The sequence below is a fragment of the Bactrocera neohumeralis genome, unplaced genomic scaffold (genome assembly GCF_024586455.1).
Source record: "Bactrocera neohumeralis isolate Rockhampton unplaced genomic scaffold, APGP_CSIRO_Bneo_wtdbg2-racon-allhic-juicebox.fasta_v2 cluster10, whole genome shotgun sequence".
NCBI classification, from domain to species: Eukaryota; Metazoa; Arthropoda; class Insecta; order Diptera; family Tephritidae; genus Bactrocera; species Bactrocera neohumeralis.
This window is the reverse complement of record NW_026089623.1, coordinates 1,194,589-1,212,953: the sequence shown is the minus strand read 5'-3', so window position 1 is coordinate 1,212,953 and position 18,365 is coordinate 1,194,589. Positions and strand designations below refer to the sequence as shown.

General features: G+C 35.7%; 3 protein-coding genes across 3 annotated transcripts; all 3 read right to left on the bottom strand.

Moving 5' to 3' along the window:
* Window positions 1-3,027: 3,027 nt before the first annotated feature.
* On the bottom strand, window positions 3,028-3,600 carry LOC126764925 (uncharacterized). The gene is made up of 2 exons (XM_050482601.1): window positions 3,478-3,600; window positions 3,028-3,404 (listed from the first exon to the last, which is right to left on the bottom strand). Exons 1-2 carry the CDS (start codon window positions 3,598-3,600, stop codon window positions 3,138-3,140), a joined length of 390 nt encoding a protein of 129 aa, XP_050338558.1. The 3' UTR covers window positions 3,028-3,137.
* On the bottom strand, window positions 3,028-4,379 carry LOC126764905 (jerky protein homolog-like). The gene is given in 3 exon segments (XM_050482582.1): window positions 3,028-3,949; window positions 4,004-4,062; window positions 4,065-4,379. Coding segments are annotated over 3 exon segments (645 nt in total). The 5' UTR covers window positions 4,327-4,379; the 3' UTR covers window positions 3,028-3,625.
* A 10,012-nt stretch (window positions 4,380-14,391) lies between these two features.
* On the bottom strand, window positions 14,392-15,632 carry LOC126764911 (uncharacterized). The gene is made up of 4 exons (XM_050482593.1): window positions 15,134-15,632; window positions 14,868-15,070; window positions 14,612-14,765; window positions 14,392-14,550 (listed from the first exon to the last, which is right to left on the bottom strand). Exons 1-4 carry the CDS (start codon window positions 15,264-15,266, stop codon window positions 14,453-14,455), a joined length of 588 nt encoding a protein of 195 aa, XP_050338550.1. The 5' UTR covers window positions 15,267-15,632; the 3' UTR covers window positions 14,392-14,452.
* Window positions 15,633-18,365: the final 2,733 nt, after the last annotated feature.

The following is an 18,365-nucleotide window of genomic DNA, read 5'->3' as shown; positions in this document are numbered from 1 at the left end:
ACAGGTCACTGATGGTACTGATACGTCGGCCTCTGTCTCATTGCCAACGTCGGCTGCCATCGGTAAGCCCATGCCTATCTCTGTTGCCACCAGTAGCTGACTGCTCCTTTTTATTTTCGACCTATTTTCCTTTTATGTAGGCCTTCCAGTAGTAGGCCATACCTCATAAAAAAATAAGTCAAACAAGATTTAAATTATCCTGTTACAACAATAAAAACTACAACTTTATTATATTACCTTCTTCCAGCTGGAAATATACTTGATAGGCGAACCAACATATTCCAAAAAGCTGTCCCTTCTTCTTTAGGACACTTGGTAAAATCCTGCGCCATTTCTGGTTTCTGCTGTAACAGCTCAACCATTAGTCCATATTGGTGGTAATTACCTTAGACCTGCGGAAATCGCAATAAAGATTATTTTACTGGTAACAAATATGTTTGAATTCAATAAAAACTTACATTTTTCTTTTTTTAATTTATTTCTCCGCTAGCAAAAACTTGTCGTACAAAAATTCCAATGTGCCACTCTACGAATTCCGAACTTGCTTTCGGAATTGCATGATTGCATGCAATTTCATATCTTTCCCGAAAAAACAGTCTACGATGGATTGTGTGATAGGACTAATTACCATCGCTAGCGGTAGTCTGATAAATAGCTATGCTAACTCTTGCCCCAGATCATCTGCCCTAATTATCTCGATCGAGAAACCTCCCGATTTTGTTTCTGTGGACAACCTTATCTTTATTTACTTTAACAAAGCTAACTGGATCGGCTTCACAGAATTTACTGAAAACGCCTTCTCCGCTTTACCCATTCGTACGGAAGTAACCGTTGGAGAACGTCGATTCGGCAAGGTGATCGGAGAAGCTACCGCTTGCTTCATCCCGTCTGGAAGAATTGCGGAATTCTACCCTAATTTCCCAGCCGAAGCAGCTGTTTTAGCTAAGGAGCGCGACACCTTACGCCATGCCGATTCCTGTGATCCTCGAATAAGGGATCTCAATTTGGAGACTCGGAGATTGGTAAATCAACAGAAGCGGAAGAAATGGATAGAGCACTTGATGTCCTGAAACCTCTCCACCGGTGTGAGTAGACTTTGGTCTACTGTTAAGGGGGTATTCTACTCTAGAATTTTGAAAAATTCGAATTTTTTTCATATATTTAAAGTTTAGACCCTTAAGAACATATCCTCCAAAGGATTTTTAAAAATTTAAATTATTTTAAGAGCTACAATTACTTTAGTGAGCAGTACCTAGCCCGGTTCGACCGTATCAAATTTTTTAAACGCGTTTTTCTCGAAACTACTTTTTTCCACACGGTACCGGCATTACTCAAGTTCTATACAACCGATTTACTTGAAATTTTGTGTAAACCTTCTTTATATAATCCTTTATTGTTCCTATAAGCATCATGTCAAAATTTTTGTTTTTAATATTTTAAAAAAATTCAGGAATTTCAAAAAAAAGCGTAAAATATTATTTTTATTTTCAGACAGTCGCCATTTTTCAAAAAAACTGATTAAGAAATTCTTTTGATTTTTTTTTCAGACCACCAGGAGAGTCAGGATCAATGTCACCAGGATGCGCCATTTTTTTACACCTGTCTCTCCCCCTCTAATTATTTTAATTTTTAATATTTTTTTGTAAAATTTTTTTTCTGTATTCTTAAGATATCAATAAAAACACCATAAAAAATGGATAGTAAAAATATTAATTGCCTTTTTTTACGACATTTTAAAAATTACCTGAAATTCATGCTTCTAGAGTAGAATACCCCCTTAAGGCTTTGTCTAATCTGAAAAAGCATGATGACCGAGTTGAACCTCAATTCAGTGGCCATGCCTCTTCGGAGCCGAAGAAGTGCGTGAGCTATTAGACAATACCAAACGATGTGGTTCCTGACGGCTGCAAAAAATGTCAAAAGACTGCGTACCACTTACTTTGACTGTTGAGAAAGTTCAGAATATCATCAGCAAGGCAAAAAAATTATCCAAATCCATTGGAGCTGATGGAATCAACATGCTTTTGCTAAAGCATCTAGGCTGGGCGAGAGTAACTTACCTCAGCAAGGTTCTCAACCTGTCGCTGGGTGGTGTCCAACCCCGTCGAAACTACGAACGTTTCTTGGACTTCCCGTTAGTTGACGTCGCCAACAACTTAACGAATCCTTAGCAACCAAATGGGGGCACGATTCCGATTACTTTGGCGTAGGGGTAAAAAAACCGAATTTCCGTATAAATTGGGTATGTACGGATAGGGGAGCTTCTCCAGAGGAGGAATATCCAAAAATAATGTAAAAATTACTAATATTTTTTAAAATATTCACGATTAAAAGTTCAAAAATTTGCACTAAGAAAACATGTTATTTCTATATGTTTCACAAAATTTTTTTCACATTTTTTACTTTGTATATTTAAATTCACACTCTAAGCTTTGAAATAAGCTTACATTTCACTTTTATTTTGCTATATTTTACCTAAATTTATTAATTTAAAAATCACTTAGCACACTTATCGTGGAAAAGGTTAGATTGTCTACCATTATGAGGAAAACGAGCCTTGCCACATCTTAAACAGTAAATATGTAGGATTTTTAACAATTTTTCTTTGTTTGTTTTATCGCGTGATTCTTTTTTCTATATTAACTATAAAAAAAATACGTTCAACATATGTATATGTGTAATACGTAATTTATGTGACTGAAGTACTTTCGCGAGCTACTCCTTTCTGAGTTAAAAAAATGTATTGACTTTTTGTTATAAAGTGGTGAAAGTGGTTATATTCTTTGGTTATTATGCACTCATATTCAAACAAAATTTAAGTTTTCGTTATAAAATTGATAAATTTTGATTATTATTTCTGTCAGCGATTTCCATTTATTTTTTATGATACATTGGTTTGTATATTAGGTGCCGATATATATGTATACAGCGCACGCTCGATAATCTGACGTAATTAAAACCAAGGCAGTTCACATTATCGAAAGTGTTCACATTATGGAATGCTCCAAACGAATAGGATAGTACGTATTTATATATTGGAATTCACATTTTATTCATGTTTTCATTACATATACATTTTTACGTAACACATATTATACAAAATCTAGGTTTTATTTGAAAAAATCAGTCATCCTTTACTATATCTTCTGTGTTTCTAAAAGTTGGAGCACAGCTTTCTCTCTTAGACGTCTTAGTACATTTACAACATTTGGATCGACGTCTTCATGACCAGCCCACCTTATCGCCTTGTTGAAAATTTCAACTGCTTCAGTCCGCTTAATTTTCTCCTCTACCTCCGATACGCTGCCTTCATCGGAATCGTCTTCTTCTTCATGCTCGTCATTTGCATTATCATCTTCAATATTTTCGTTCCATTCATGAACGCCTGGTAGCGTTAATTCAGCCTGAAATGGTTAATAAGAAAATCATTTTCAATAACCTGCATATCTTTGTGCGATTCTGCGAAAACGAACAAACCTCAGTATTCAAACTGTTAAGGAGATCGACGGTATTGCTCATCAAGGCGCGAAGTGCAGCTCCCCATTTTTCTTTTAAAATTGCGAGCGGAACACTCTCTTCGGAATCGTCATCACCTGCCATAAAATTTAAAATATATTTCCAGCAATTAGCTAATGTTACTTCGCTGACACGACTCCAATCGGCATCCAAAAGATTTATAGCGTAAAGTAATTTTTTTCATCGAATCGAGTAAATTGGAGTTTGTAGCTGCTATTGAGGCTAAAAGACTATATCTGTAATGCAACTTTGTGATCTTTATGGCATTTTGATCCATTGGTTGGATGAGGGGAGTAACGTTTAGTGGCATAAACATTGCCAAAATTTGTCCATCCTCCGTTGCCAGCTGAGCTTCATTTGGGTGAGAAGGAGCGTTGTCGATTAGGAGTAGAGCTTTAATTGGCAAACCTTTCTCCTTTAAAAATGACGTTACCTAAAAAACGAATTTAAAAGAAAAAAGTTAACAAAATACAAAATAAATCCTCACCTGTGGAACGAAGAGCTCATGAAACCATTCCTTGAAAACAGCCGACGTCATCCAGGCGGTTTTGAGCTCTTATAGTCTGTGGGGCATTGAAAGTTTTTAAAGCAGCGTGGATTCTTTGCCTTTCCAATTACCAAAAGTTTCAGTTTATGAGATCCAGTGGCGTTTGAGCAACATAAAAACGTGATTCGCTGCTTTTCCGACTTAACGCCTGGGGCTCTCTTTTCCATACTGGACACGTACGTTTTTTCTGGCAGAAGTTTCCAGAATAAGCCTGACTCATCAGCATTATATAACTGGTCGTTACACAGCTCCAGTTCGGCCATTTTAGCTCTAAGTTTTTCCTTAAATGGATCCACGAGCTGAGGCAGCGAAGACAGTTTTTCGCCTGATATTTGTAGCCATGCTGCTTGAAGCCATCCATCACTAGCGTTGAAGTTAGATTCATTTTCCTTTACTTGTGCATGCAGTACTTTGGCCTTTTCTTTCAACATTAAGGCACTTACTGGCCAGTTTTTATTCCGCATTTTGATAAACCAACGATGAAGAGCTTTCTCCATTTTGGGCAGCTCTGAAGGACGCAGAGTTCTTTGTTCAGGTCCCGAGTATGTGTTGTTCACGAACTTTAAAATCACTTGTTTTTTTGCTTTGATTCCACAAATTGTTGATTTACCAACATTATATTTCTTTGCTAAGAACGTCATAAATGAGCCTCTTTTTAAAGAATCGAGAATATCAGCTTTTTGCTTCAATGTCAAAAACGTGTGTTTTTTAGAATTCATTTTTAACAGAAAATCTAAAACGAAACACTCCACGCGAATACAAAATTGCAACTGAAGTATTCTACGCATTACATGCAATACAAATGAGAGTCTTATTCTACAATTAGGGGATTCTCCAAATTCAGAATTAGCTGAGATCTGTGTAAACTACATTCAAATACTTTAACGTCTTTTGTTCATATTATAGAACCTTTTGGGTTTGTTCACATTATAGTGCAGTCAATGCATAAAAAAGTCTGTTCACATTATGGGATGTTCGAACTATAGAGTGTTCACATTAACGAGCGTGCGCTGTATTATTATATTTAAAATATGAGTTTTGGATATAAAGTGGTTATATTTTACGGTTATCATGCACTCATACATATTGAAACAAAATTTGAGTTTTCGTACTGTACTGTAACCTTACACTTTATTACGTAACATTATTATATAATATTACTTATACATATGTATGTAGGGGTGGATTCGTATTTATTATAAGAAAAGTGTTTATTTTACAAAATGTTGTTATTTTATTTTACATGAAATGTTCTTAACAATGTTTTAGTTTTTATTTTCAACTGGCACCGTGCTCGTCCGCGTCTCGACTGACTGTCGTTTTCAAAGTCTTTGTTACTTGTTTCTTCGTCGCTACTCGTTGTCTATTGCGATCAGTGTTGCATGTTACTGTCCATACGTTCGCCCACTTCTAGTCTGTCTTTATTCGTTCCCACATGTATATATAATACTGTTATATAACATTACTAATACATGTATATAATATTACTTATTTGCTTAATAAATTTAAAAAAGAAAATATCCATATGCATGAATAGAGGAATTTTTGCGAACAAGAGGAATTTCAGCGAATTGCCTTGTCATCACATGTCAGCGCTCCATTTCTTCGTAATTTTTAGTAAACAAATGAGGTTCAAACGAGTGTAAAATGTAATTTTTAAAATAAAGATTTTTTAAATAAAAAAACCTGCTAAAAGTGTAAAATGTGAATTTATTTAAAAGATTATAGTGTAATTTAATTAATTTGAAGAGAAAAATGTGAATAAAGTGGGTTTAACGTGATGAAATAGCTTCTTGAAATGTTCGAATTTTGCGAATTTTTGAACTTTAAGGTCGAATATCTCGTAAACTAAGCGTTTGCGGTACCTTCAAATCGCGGCGCCAAAGAAATCGGAATTGTGCCCAAATGGGGATTAGGTATCCGCTAAAACAACAACAAGCGCTTTAAAGTCGCCTAGTACCAAACGGTTTTCACCACGAAGTAGCGCACCTATGTTCGGATGCTAATACCCGAGACAGACATGTAGTAACAATACCATAGTAAAGGTATCATGATATTCTGTTTACTACGTTGGTGACACACACGGCAATGTAGTAAACTGAAATACTACCTTTGTTTCATAGGCATTAAATATTTCAAAAAAAATGTAAACAATAAATATGTTATAGGTGTGTGATGATATTATAGATGTATGTTATGGAGAAAAAAAGAAATGTGGTGTGGTGGGACACCAGGTAGGAACGAAGTTCCTTCGGATAATGTAGAATCGATACAATTTGCAAAAAAAATTGTGCTTAATTTTATGTAGGTTGTCTTGATTTTTCTCTCAAATTTCGGTGATTAGTTTTTATTTAAGTACAGACAGAGAACGTATATTTATAGAGAAGGTCCAACAACGGACAAGGGTGTAAAATGTCAAAAGCTAACAAAATGCGATGAGCGTATTTCACCACAGCTAGCTCAGAAGGAGAAATTTTAACAGTGGCGCGTGAACAGAGTTGAGCATTAAATGAAAAATATACAAATTACTTTGATTTTACAGCGGCATGCCGGCCTTTTGGCTTATATTTTTATGCGTTTCTTCTTCTTAATTGGCGTAGACACCGCTTACGGGATTATAGCCGAGTTAACAACAGCGCGCCAGTCGTTTCTCCTTTTCGCTACGTGGCGCCAATTGGATATTCCAAGCGTAGCCAGGTCCTTCTCCACTTGGTCCTTCCAACGGAGTAGAGGTCTTCCTCTTCCTCTGCTTCCCCCGGCGGGTACTGCGTCGAATACTTTCAGAGCTGGAGTGTTTTTGTCCATTCGGACAACATGCCGCTGTCTTTTAATTCGCTGAACTATGTCAATGTCGTCGTATATCTCGTACAGCTCATCGTTCCATCGAATGCGATATTCGCCGTGGCCAACGCGCAAAGGACCATAAATCTTTCGCAGAACTTTTCTCTCGAAAACTCGCAACGTCGACTCATCAGTTGTTGACATCGTCCAAGCCTCTGCACCATATAGCAGGACGGGAATTATGAGCGACTTATAGAGTTTGGTTTTTGTTCGTCGAGAGAGGACTTTACTTTTCAATTGCCTACTCAGTGCGAAGTAGCACCTGCTGGCAAGAGCAATCCTGCGTTGGATTTCCAGGCTGACATTGTTGGTGGTGTTAATACTGGTTCCTAAATAGACGAAATTAACTACAACTTCAAAGTTATGACTGTCAACAGTGACGTGAGTGCCAAGTCGCGAGTGCGACGACTGTTTGTTTGATGACAGGAGATATTTCGTTTTGCCCTCGTTCACTGCCAGACCCATTTTCTGTGCTTCCTTGTCTAGTCTGGAGAAAGCAGAACTAACGGCGCGGGTGTTAAGGCCGATGATATCAATATCATCACCATACGCCAGCAGCTGTACACTCTTATAGAAGATGGTACCTTCTCTATTTAGTTCTGCGGCTCGAACTATTTTCTCCAGAAGCAGGTTGAAAAAGTCGCACGATAGGGAATCGCCTTGTCTGAAACCTCGTTTGGTATCGAACGGCTCGGAGAGGTCCTTCCCGATTCTGACGGAGCTCTTCGTGTTGCTCAACGTCAGTTTACACAGCCGTATTAGTTTTGAGGGGATACCTAATTCAGACATCGCGGCATAGAGGCAGTTCCTTTTCGTGCTGTCGAAAGCAGCTTTGAAATCGACGAAGAGGTGGTGTGTGTCGATTCTCCTTTCACGGGTCTTTTCCAAGATTTGGCGCATGGTGAATATCTGGTCGGTTGTTGATTTTCCAGGTCTAAAGCCACACTGATAAGGTCTAATCAGTTTGTTGACGGTGGGCTTTAATCTTTCACACAATACGCTCGATAGAACCTTATATGCGATGTTGAGGAGGCTAATCCCACGGTAGTTGGCGCAGATTGTGGGGTCTCCTTTTTTATGGATTGGGCATAGCACACTTAAATTCCAATCGTTGGGCATGCTTTCGTCCGACCATATTTTACAAAGAAGCTGATGCATGCTCCTTATCAGTTCTTCGCTGCCGTGTTTGAATAGCTCGGCCGGCAATCCATCGGCCCCCGCCGCTTTGTTGTTCTTCAGGCGGGTAATTGCTATTCGAACTTCTTCATAGTCGGGCAATGGGACGTCTGCCTCATCCGAGGCTGTTTGTCGTTTTTCATTGGGGTAGGCTTTTTACGTGGCGGGTCCCAAACCCAGCGCACAACCCTATGCAGGGGATGTTTCGCCTTCTCACTTTAGCTCACCTTCGAACGGATGTTCTTAGGCTACCCAGAGGATACTTGGTCAAAGACCGGAAGTCGTGAGCTGCTTGAGTCATATGTAAAAGAATCATTTCTGGCCACTCCCAAGTGAATGGCGATCAGAGAACTTTCCTCACTTGCGTGAACTTCTACACATGACTCCATCCTCCAGCGTTTATGTGCAATTATATGAATTGATTTGAAAATTATTTTTTCACAAATTGATTACTTTTTAATTAATTAACTAACTATTTTATATAAGGCAATATTTTACTTAATATTAAATTAATACCAAATTTTTAATTATATCCTACATATGACAAATATTCCAATACAACTTCACATTTTTCTCTATACACTAACACCAACGCACATTTTCGGGTTATTTTTTGTTTACCTAAATTCGATGAAAAAAAGTTTTTTTCATTTCTTGATTTATTTGAATGAGTGCGAAGGAGAAAACATAATTATTAATAGTGCCAAAAGAAAATCCCGAAAAGGGTAATAAAAAAACGATTGAAAGACGCATGTCATTCGTGATCGTACTATAGTAAAGGAGGCTCGTACAACAAGAAGGTAAGTGAATGATTTTTTTTAAATAATTTGCAAATAATTACTTCATTTGTTTTTATAGCATTGGAATTAGCAGCTGCAGCAATATCATCAGAAGCAGCAAATTTAAATTGTTAAGTAAGTATGTGAGAAAAAGTGTGTGTTGTTTGAAATTGGATTGCGCAGTTCAACATAATACGCAAAAATAATTATATACATATGTACATAAGTATGTATTTTATGCGTTTAAGGCGGCCTGCACAATCCAATATAATATGTGAAAACAAATGTTTGCCTTATATTTTAAATAATAAGATAATATTATTCTTTTATTTCAGATATTATTAGGATTTTTATTTAATTATTCTTTTTTTTCAGATTTTATCACTATTTTTATTTAATTAATATTGGCTTTCAGAGTAAATTCTATTTGTATTTAATATATTTTATTCTTTCAGATAATATTAATCTTTTCTTTCAGATATTATTATCATTTTATACAATTAATCTTTCTTCAATGTAATTATTATTTATTTTCAGGTATTAATAATTATTTATTTTCAGGTATTTGTCTATTATAATATTTTTCCACTCTTTTATTTTCAGGTTTTAATGGAGGTTTAGGTTTAGGATGGAGTCATATGTAGAAGTTCACGCAAGTGAGGAAAGTTCTCTGATCGCCATTCACTTGGGAGTGGCCAGAAACGATTCTTTTACATATGACTCAAGCAGCTCACTACTTCCGGTCTTTGACCAAGTATCCTCTGGGTAGCCTAAGAACATCCGTTTGAAGGCGAGCTAAAGTGAGAAGGCGAAACATCCCCTCCGCAGCACAGTGTATCGTTTAATACAAGCTAGGGGGACAAAAATATTTTAGTTTGAAATTTAATATATGTATGTTGGTTGTGTTGATTAATTATCTTAAGTTTCATTGAAAAAATTAATATATTTTTTTAGATTTACGTATAGAAAACAAAAAATTTTGTAAAAAATATATTTAATTATTTTTTAATATCAGAACATACAATAACATTCATTTGAACATAGAGAAAATTATAATAACAATAATAGGTGTGTTCGTAGAAAATCCCTTACTAACCATCGCGTTTTTCATTGGTTGGAATGCATAGACATCTGTTTGTAAGTCCATTACATTTCAACTAATGAGAAACGTGCTGACTAATAAGGGGGTTTTCTACGAACAGACCTAATATTAACAATAACATAAAAAAGACAAAAACACACAATAACACACAATACTACTACATCATTACTCGTTAAATGCCTCATCATCACTGTTAGATTCATCTGAATCAGGTACTACATAATCTTTATCGTCATGGTCACATATTACTTGACGTGGTACTTTTGATGGTTTTGAAGGCGGGACAATTAAATTTAAATTTTTGACTTACGTAAACTAAAATAGGATGGAAAAACTTTATGTCCCGCCTTCAATGACCATTTTCGCGTCTGTGTATACGAGTAACTGTGCACTTAGAATCAACATAATAAGCTTGTCAATTGCCTGCCTTCGCATGTAGTATTACCAGACTTCTTTTTTTCTGAAGATTTCAAACTTTCTCTAATCGAAGTAGTTATGTTTCTATTACCCTCCAAGCGATTTGCTACTTCAGCGGCTACGGTCAACTCGATGGCACTTCGCGATTCTAATAAGTCTTCAACCCTTCGTTTTTTCGTTTTAAAAGACGACTCTTCAAAATTTTTTTTTGGTCTACCTTGAGGTCGATTGCTTCCAGTTGATGAGGTAGGACAGGTATGTTCCATTTGTAGGTGAAATTGTAAATCTGCTCCTTCTAACCAACTGCGATTTTTGTTTAAAAAACGTTCAATAATCATATTTGCTTCAGTCCATTTTTTGGAAAATTTTGACGAAACACTCGAAATTTTTAACTTTATATCCCTCTGTGTATCAGGCGTTACATCTGTAGCACTAAATTTTTTGAAAACATAATCCACTAACCGGGAATTTTGCTCTATTTTACATTTTCGCCATTCTTCAAATAACTCCATTTTTGAAATAGAGCAAACTCGATCTGGAAAAAAAATAATTAAAAATTATGGGGGAAAGATGTGGTACTCGATCAAAGGTCATTGTATAGCTTATAACGGCAACCTATACAATATTCAAACATTAGCTTGGATATATGTGGATAAAAAAAGTTGCATACTTTAAGCACTTTAAAATAAAAAGAACACAAAAATTTTTAAATGAGTTTTCAAAACCCCGTACAACGTATTAGCTAAACGTAAACCAAGTATTAAATTGCATAAAATAAACATACATACCATCTAAATTAAAGTCCATTTCATCCACAGTCGTGTTTTCCTCTACAAACCTTTTTAAATCACTATTTATATGGTATTTATTATTTAAATTGAAAAAATAAAAATGATAACACCGTATCACTTCGAATAAACTTGTCGTAGTTAACCGTATTAGAATATTTTGCGCAATTCTTACTTAAAATTGTGACATATCAAGGGTTGTTATAATCAGAGTACTGTCAATTATTTGATTGTTTACATTGACTTTTGTCCGCCTACAATGATCCAGGCGAATCACTGTGCGCAGGGTTGTGCGCTGGGTTTGGGACCTGCCACGTAAAAAATTCTACCAATGAAAATTAGCAAACAGCCTCGGATGAGGCAGACGTCCCATTGCCCGACCATGAAGAAGTTCGAATAGCAATTACCCGCCTGAAGAACAACAAAGCGGCGGGGCCGATGGATTGCCGGCCGAGCTATTCAAACACGGCAGCGAAGAACTGATAAGGAGCATGCATCAGCTTCTTTGTAAAATATGGTCGGACGAAAGCATGCCCAACGATTGGAATTTAAGTGTGCTATGCCCAATCCATAAAAAAGGAGACCCCACAATCTGCGCCAACTACCGTGGGATTAGCCTCCTCAACATCGCATATAAGGTTCTATCGAGCGTATTGTGTGAAAGATTAAAGCCCACCGTCAACAAACTGATTGGACCTTATCAGTGTGGCTTTATACCTGGAAAATCGACAACCGACCAGATATTCACCATGCGCCAAATCTTGGAAAAGACCCGTGAAAGGAGAATCGACACACACCACCTCTTCGTCGATTTCAAAGCTGCTTTCGACAGCACGAAAAGGAGTTGCCTTTATGCCGCGATATCTGAATTTGGTATCCCCGCAAAACTAATACGGCTGTGTATACTGACGTTGAGCAACACGAAGAGCTCCGTCAGAATCGGGAAGGACCTCTCCGAGCCGTTCGATACCAAAAGAGGTTTCGGACAAGGCGATTCCCTATCGTGTGACTTTTTCAACCTGCTTCTAGAGAAAATAGTTGGAGCTGCAGAACTTAATAGAGAAGGTACCATCTTCTATAAGAGTGTACAGCTGCTGGCGTATGCTGATGATATTGATATCATCGGCCTTAACACCCGCGCCGTTAGTTCTGCTTTCTCTAGGCTGGACAAGGAAGCACAGAAAATGGGTCTGGTAGTGAACGAGGGCAAAACGAAATATCTCCTGTCATCAAACAAACAGTCGTCGCACTCGCGACTTGGCACTCACGTCACTGTTGACAGTCATAACTTTGAAGTTGTAGTTAATTTCGTCTATTTAGGAACCAGTATTAACACCACCAACAATGTCAGCCTGGAAATCCAACGCAGGATTGCTCTTGCCAGCAGGTGCTACTTCGGACTGAGTAGGCAATTGAAAAGTAAAGTCCTCTCTCGACGAACAAAAACCAAACTCTATAAGTCGCTCATAATTCCCGTCCTGCTATATGGTGCAGAGTCTTGGACGATGTCAACAACGGATGAGTCGACGTTGCGAGTTTTCGAGAGAAAAGTTCTGCGAAAGATTTATGGTCCTTTGCGCATTGGCCACGGCGAACATCGCATTCGATGGAACGATGAGCTGTACGAGATATACGACGACATCGACATAGTTCAGCGAATTAAAAGACAGCGGCTACGCTGGCTAGGTCATGTTGTCCGGATGGACGAAAACACTCCAGCTCTGAAAGTATTCGACGCAGTACCCGCCGGGGAAGCAGAGGAAGAGGAAGACCTCCACTCCGTTGGAAGGACCAAGTGGAGAAGGACCTGGCTTCGCTTGGAATATCCAATTGGCGCCACGTAGCGAAAAGGAGAAACGACTGGCGCGCTGTTGTTAACTCGGCTATAATCGCGTAAGCGGTGTCTACGCCAATTAAGAAGAAGAATAACCTTTATTTTATTTTCAGTTATTTGTCTTTTATAATATTTTTCCACTCTTTTATTTTCAGGTATTTGTCTTTTATAGTCTTTTTTCACTTTATTTTCAGCTAATAATAATTCTTTTCTGTAATTAATCTTTTTTCAGATGAAATTCTTTTTTTAAATTAAATATATTTTTATTTATGAAATGTTAGCGTTAAAATAATTAATTACAATTTTATATAAATACTTATATAAATATTTATTAAAAATAATAAATTTAATAATTTAAAAATTAAAAAAATAAAAAGTTTTCTTTGAAATTTTAATAAATTTTGAAAGTAGGAATCAAAAAATGCAACCCTGTATCAGCTGTTTAAAATACAACTCTGCATCAGCTGTTTAAAATGCAACCCTGAATCAGCCTTCGATTGGGGATATTAGAGCAGGACAGATATACTTTTTTATATGACACTGCTGAATGAGCGCAACAAAGATGTCTGATCACATGTATACGTACGTGAGTAGGTAAAATATCTGCCAGGCTTAAGAAACATTCTATATGTTTACCACCATGTTACCCGCTAATTATCTGGTGTTTTACCCGCTCATGGTTGGCAGGGATATGTGTATAAAATATACATACATATGTATACGTATCTGTGTAAAATAATATCATAATATATAAAAAAAAACTAGTAATATATATGTATGTATGTACATAAATCATACTTTTTATAATTTAAAACTTACGTATTCATATGCACATGTAGCATGCACACACGTACATACATATGTATGTACTATGTATGTACATACAACGCCTTCAGGGACTGAAATCATGACATGACTTATTACCCTGTAGTTCATTACCATCGGGGAAGAGCTAACGATATGACTAATTCCTAATCATTAGAACCAGTTCCAGCCCGATTACTCGCAATGTTATTTAACTAACGATTTTTACATTGCAATGTCCTACGAGGGTAATCGAGCGGTGCGACGCTGCATTACCAGTCATTGGTGAAATGACTAGTTCCAAAATCGTAAGTGAATCGCTAATACAGAATCACTAGCGCTTTCATTAATTCAAAATGGCTAGTGATTTGACTGATTCCAAATCGTTAGTGATTTCGTTAATTCGAAATTACAGGTGGTTTGACTAATTCAAAATCGTTAGCGATTTCATTAATTCTAATTCGCTAGCGATTCTACTGGTTCAATTTTACGAAAATACAAGAAATTTTTATGAAATTCAAAGCAATAGATATATTAAATTCAGTTATACATATGTATTTTTTAATTTAGTTTCTTACTTAGTAGTTTTAAAATATGTACTATCTTACATTATATTGTTATTTATTAATCATTTATTTTCTTTATTTACTAAATGATTTTTTTTATTACGCGTTTTTTTTGACGCTGAAGGGCTTGGCGCAGTTGATTCTCTGGCGATCCAGCGTCTATCCCGGTAGGAATGGACTCTAAAATAATTAAAATATATTTGTTATTAACTGTTTTAATTAAAAAGCATTTTGTTCTTACCAATAAGGGCGTCGAAAAAATTTGTAAAGCCTTTGAACGAATCTTTGCCCAACACTCCATTAATATTGTACTGCATGGCCAATTCGTCTGTTATAATATTCTTCAGGTTTTTCACCACTCCAGAACGATGAAGAATTTGAGTCATACATTTGATCTGCAAGAAAGTAAAGGGTTGAAACGGTAAAAATAAAAAAAAAATCGAAATTTACTGAAACGTATTTTAAATAAGGAAATCGAAAGAAAAAATATTACTTACGTAGTTCTTCTTTCCGCGAACTTCTATATTTTCATTAATTCGGCCCAAATCTGTTTTGTTTTTAATTGGAAATTCTCTCATTATCGATGAGTCGTCGGTGCGTTCTTTTAGAAGCTGCTGAATGAGGACTTTCTGCTGCGCTACTTCTTCTAGGAGCACTTGGTACTGTGCATAAATTTGGCTCATTTTTCTTTCCATCAGTTCTAGAAATAAAAAATATATATGAATGAAAAGAGGAATATACTTGTTGGCAGCTTATACTTTACCTTCGAAGAAAGCCTTTAAAGCTTCCTTATCTTCGCATTTACATGCCTTTTCTGTATATACTTGATTGTAGCAAGTCTTTTTAATTCGTTTTGGGTTCGGTCTCCTACCTACAATTTTCTTAGCTACCTTCATTTGTTTTTATTTTTTATTATTATAACTACTTTATTATTATTATTTGTTTTATTTCGCTTGCAAAATTTTTTAACGTTAATATTATATTGATTGATTGTTATGGTATTAATGTATACCTTATAAATTACTTTACACTTCACTTTTTTATTTTTTTATTCGACTTTAATTTTTTCACTAACAACACTAAAATAAATTATTTTTATTTAAGGAATGTCTGTTCTTTATTGACCTTTTTCGACTGCTCTTCAACTACAATTGACACTCAAGATCTAAACAATTTAGTGTAAAAATGACAATGGCAGACTGAGCGATCGATCGAACTACAATTCCTGCGAATTTCTGAAGGAATAGTACGGGACACTAAATTTCTGTTGAATTTTGATCTGCTCGCACATTGTTGTTATTGGAATTTCATATACGCATTGAGTTTCGCTTTTTAGGGGTGGGTTTCTTCAGATTCGATGCCTCGTTGCATTACAAATCATTTGCGAAAAGACTAACTAGCGGTAATGCATGAAATCGCTAGTAGAATTCGCGCTCTGGTAATCGCTTGACACCAGCCGAACTACAGGGATATTATAGAGAAGGTTCACGATGTCGAGAATTTAGGGATATTTGGATTTTGGGATATTTACTGTTTTGGATGGGTGCATTTCACCACAGAAAACTATTAGCGCATTTCACCATTTAACATCAGGGGCACGACAATAACAGAACTGAGTAGTTGCTAGAGCCAATGGGAAAAAATATGTTAATTTCAATGTTTAGAAATGTACGCTTACAGATTCCCTTTTCTACTATGCGCAAACGATGCTGCATATAATTTATAGATCGGTATACATATGTACATACATACATATATTTGTTATGAAAGCACATAAGTGTGTACATACATATGTATGTATGTATGTATATATTTTAAGATTGAGCTATTTTATGATGAATTGCATAAAATCTTTGCAAATATATGTATAATTCAATAAGATTTGTATTACTACCTAAATATGCATTTTATATAGGTTTGGTACGACATACAAATGTATATTTATATACTTAAATAAATATTTGCTTTGGTCATTAAACTTTTCGATATCATGTTAAAAGACCAAGCGGTCGCACTTTTGTCCATATATAATTATGTGTGCATGTAAACAAATATGACAAACCATACGCATAATGTTTGTAAATTTGTCTACATGCAACATATGTATGTAAATATGTACACTCAATGCTTGTATTTTTTGCTTTCATGTCAAAGAATCAATGTGTCGAAAGAATGACGCGACGACAAAGCTTCACAACATTGTGTTGTTGGTAGAAAATCCGAGCTGTGCCGAAAGCACAAACGAACGATCACCAATTGCCACTGCTTCCCTTGCCGCTGTACCAGCTTCGCTAACAAACCAACGTAGATATGTATGTTTGTGTGTGAGCTTGCATACATATCGACGCAGAATTTTGCAAGCCGCGTAACAATATTTTGTACATTCCTTGACAAATACAGTCAATGCCGGTTATGTGCCACATTCAAAGATACAGATTTTTGTGGTTTGTTAAAAAAAAATTAATATGGCACATATGCGAGTGCGAATACTGAAGCGAGTGGTACTTAAAACAATAATTTCTATGTATTTCAAAAAACCAACCGTGAGATGCAGCAAGATATAGGCAGTTAAGAGGCATGATTCCCATATAAGCGGAGTACTACTTAACCGGCATCCACTGTACACATAAATCAGAGGAATATTGAATATTTTATATATTTTGGCACATTTCTTGACTTGAAAATCGACAAATAAACTATGTTGTCAATTTTATTCTATACTTATATTTGCGGGGTTGTCTTTTTTCTTCTCATACAAATATCAGAAATTGTTCAATTTATGATTTCTAGCTTTTGCCATTGTCGCGAAAAGACGCTTGTGGGCAAAAGCATGCTCGGGGAGATGTAATGGTATTTGTTTTTATGAATGAAGCAAGTTTGCCTGTTGAAAGTGTGCTTGCGTTCATGAATGAAAATATTGTTGTTGTGTGTTTTTCTACAAATTTGGGCATCGACTTGGCTGCCATATTGACTTGTGACGCTGCTGATGCTATTTGAAACCATTATTGTTTTTGTAGAACAATATTCGTAGTTTTTGCGGGTGACATATCTACATGTGAACGTATGTATAGGTATGTATGTTGTGTATGCATTATTTGTGTGGGAATGTCATGCGCACATATTTACATGTGTACTCATATTTGTATGTTGGTTTGTGTATACATTATTTGTTCGGCAATGTCGTACACATATGCATGTACAAACATATAGAGCAGTGCGCGCACACTTTTTACTGATAAATGACATTACGATTTGAATTTGAATTGTATTTACATACATATGTATGTGCTTATGTAATTGTGCGCTGATATGTATGTAGATGCGTATGAAAATTAAATGACATATTATTGTAATATGTATATTAAGTCCTTATGATATTATGATAGTATGTCATATATATATATATATATATTATATATACAAACATATTTATAAATACATATATTATAGTATCAAACATAAGAAATATTTAAAAATAACTCTTTTTCGTTGCACATTAACTACAAATATTGTTTTGGAAATAGCATAATTTAATTAGAATATTATTAGTTTTGCATATATTCATAAAAATACGCAAAATGATAATCATCAATTAATATGATGGCATGTAAACGTATAAAAATATAAGCAAAAGGCCAACATACGTCTGTAATAGCAATGTATATTTCAGAGCATAATTTTCATTAAATGCTCAGCTCTGTTCACACGCCACTGTTAACATTTCTCCTTCTGAGCTAGCTGTGGTCAAACACGCTCATCGCATTTTGTTAGCTTTTGACAATTCACACGCTTGTCCGTTGTTGGACCTTTTCTATAAATATACGTTCTCTGCTGCAGCTCGAAAGAACAAATAAGAACAGAACCGTTTCTCCGTGGAGCAAAACAAGAAAGTCGGTCAGGTTGAAGTGGAATGCTAGACATTAAGAATAAAGAATAAAGCGAGTAACAGCTGTGTCAGTAAAAAAGCCATTTTTACTAATTTACATATGTAATAT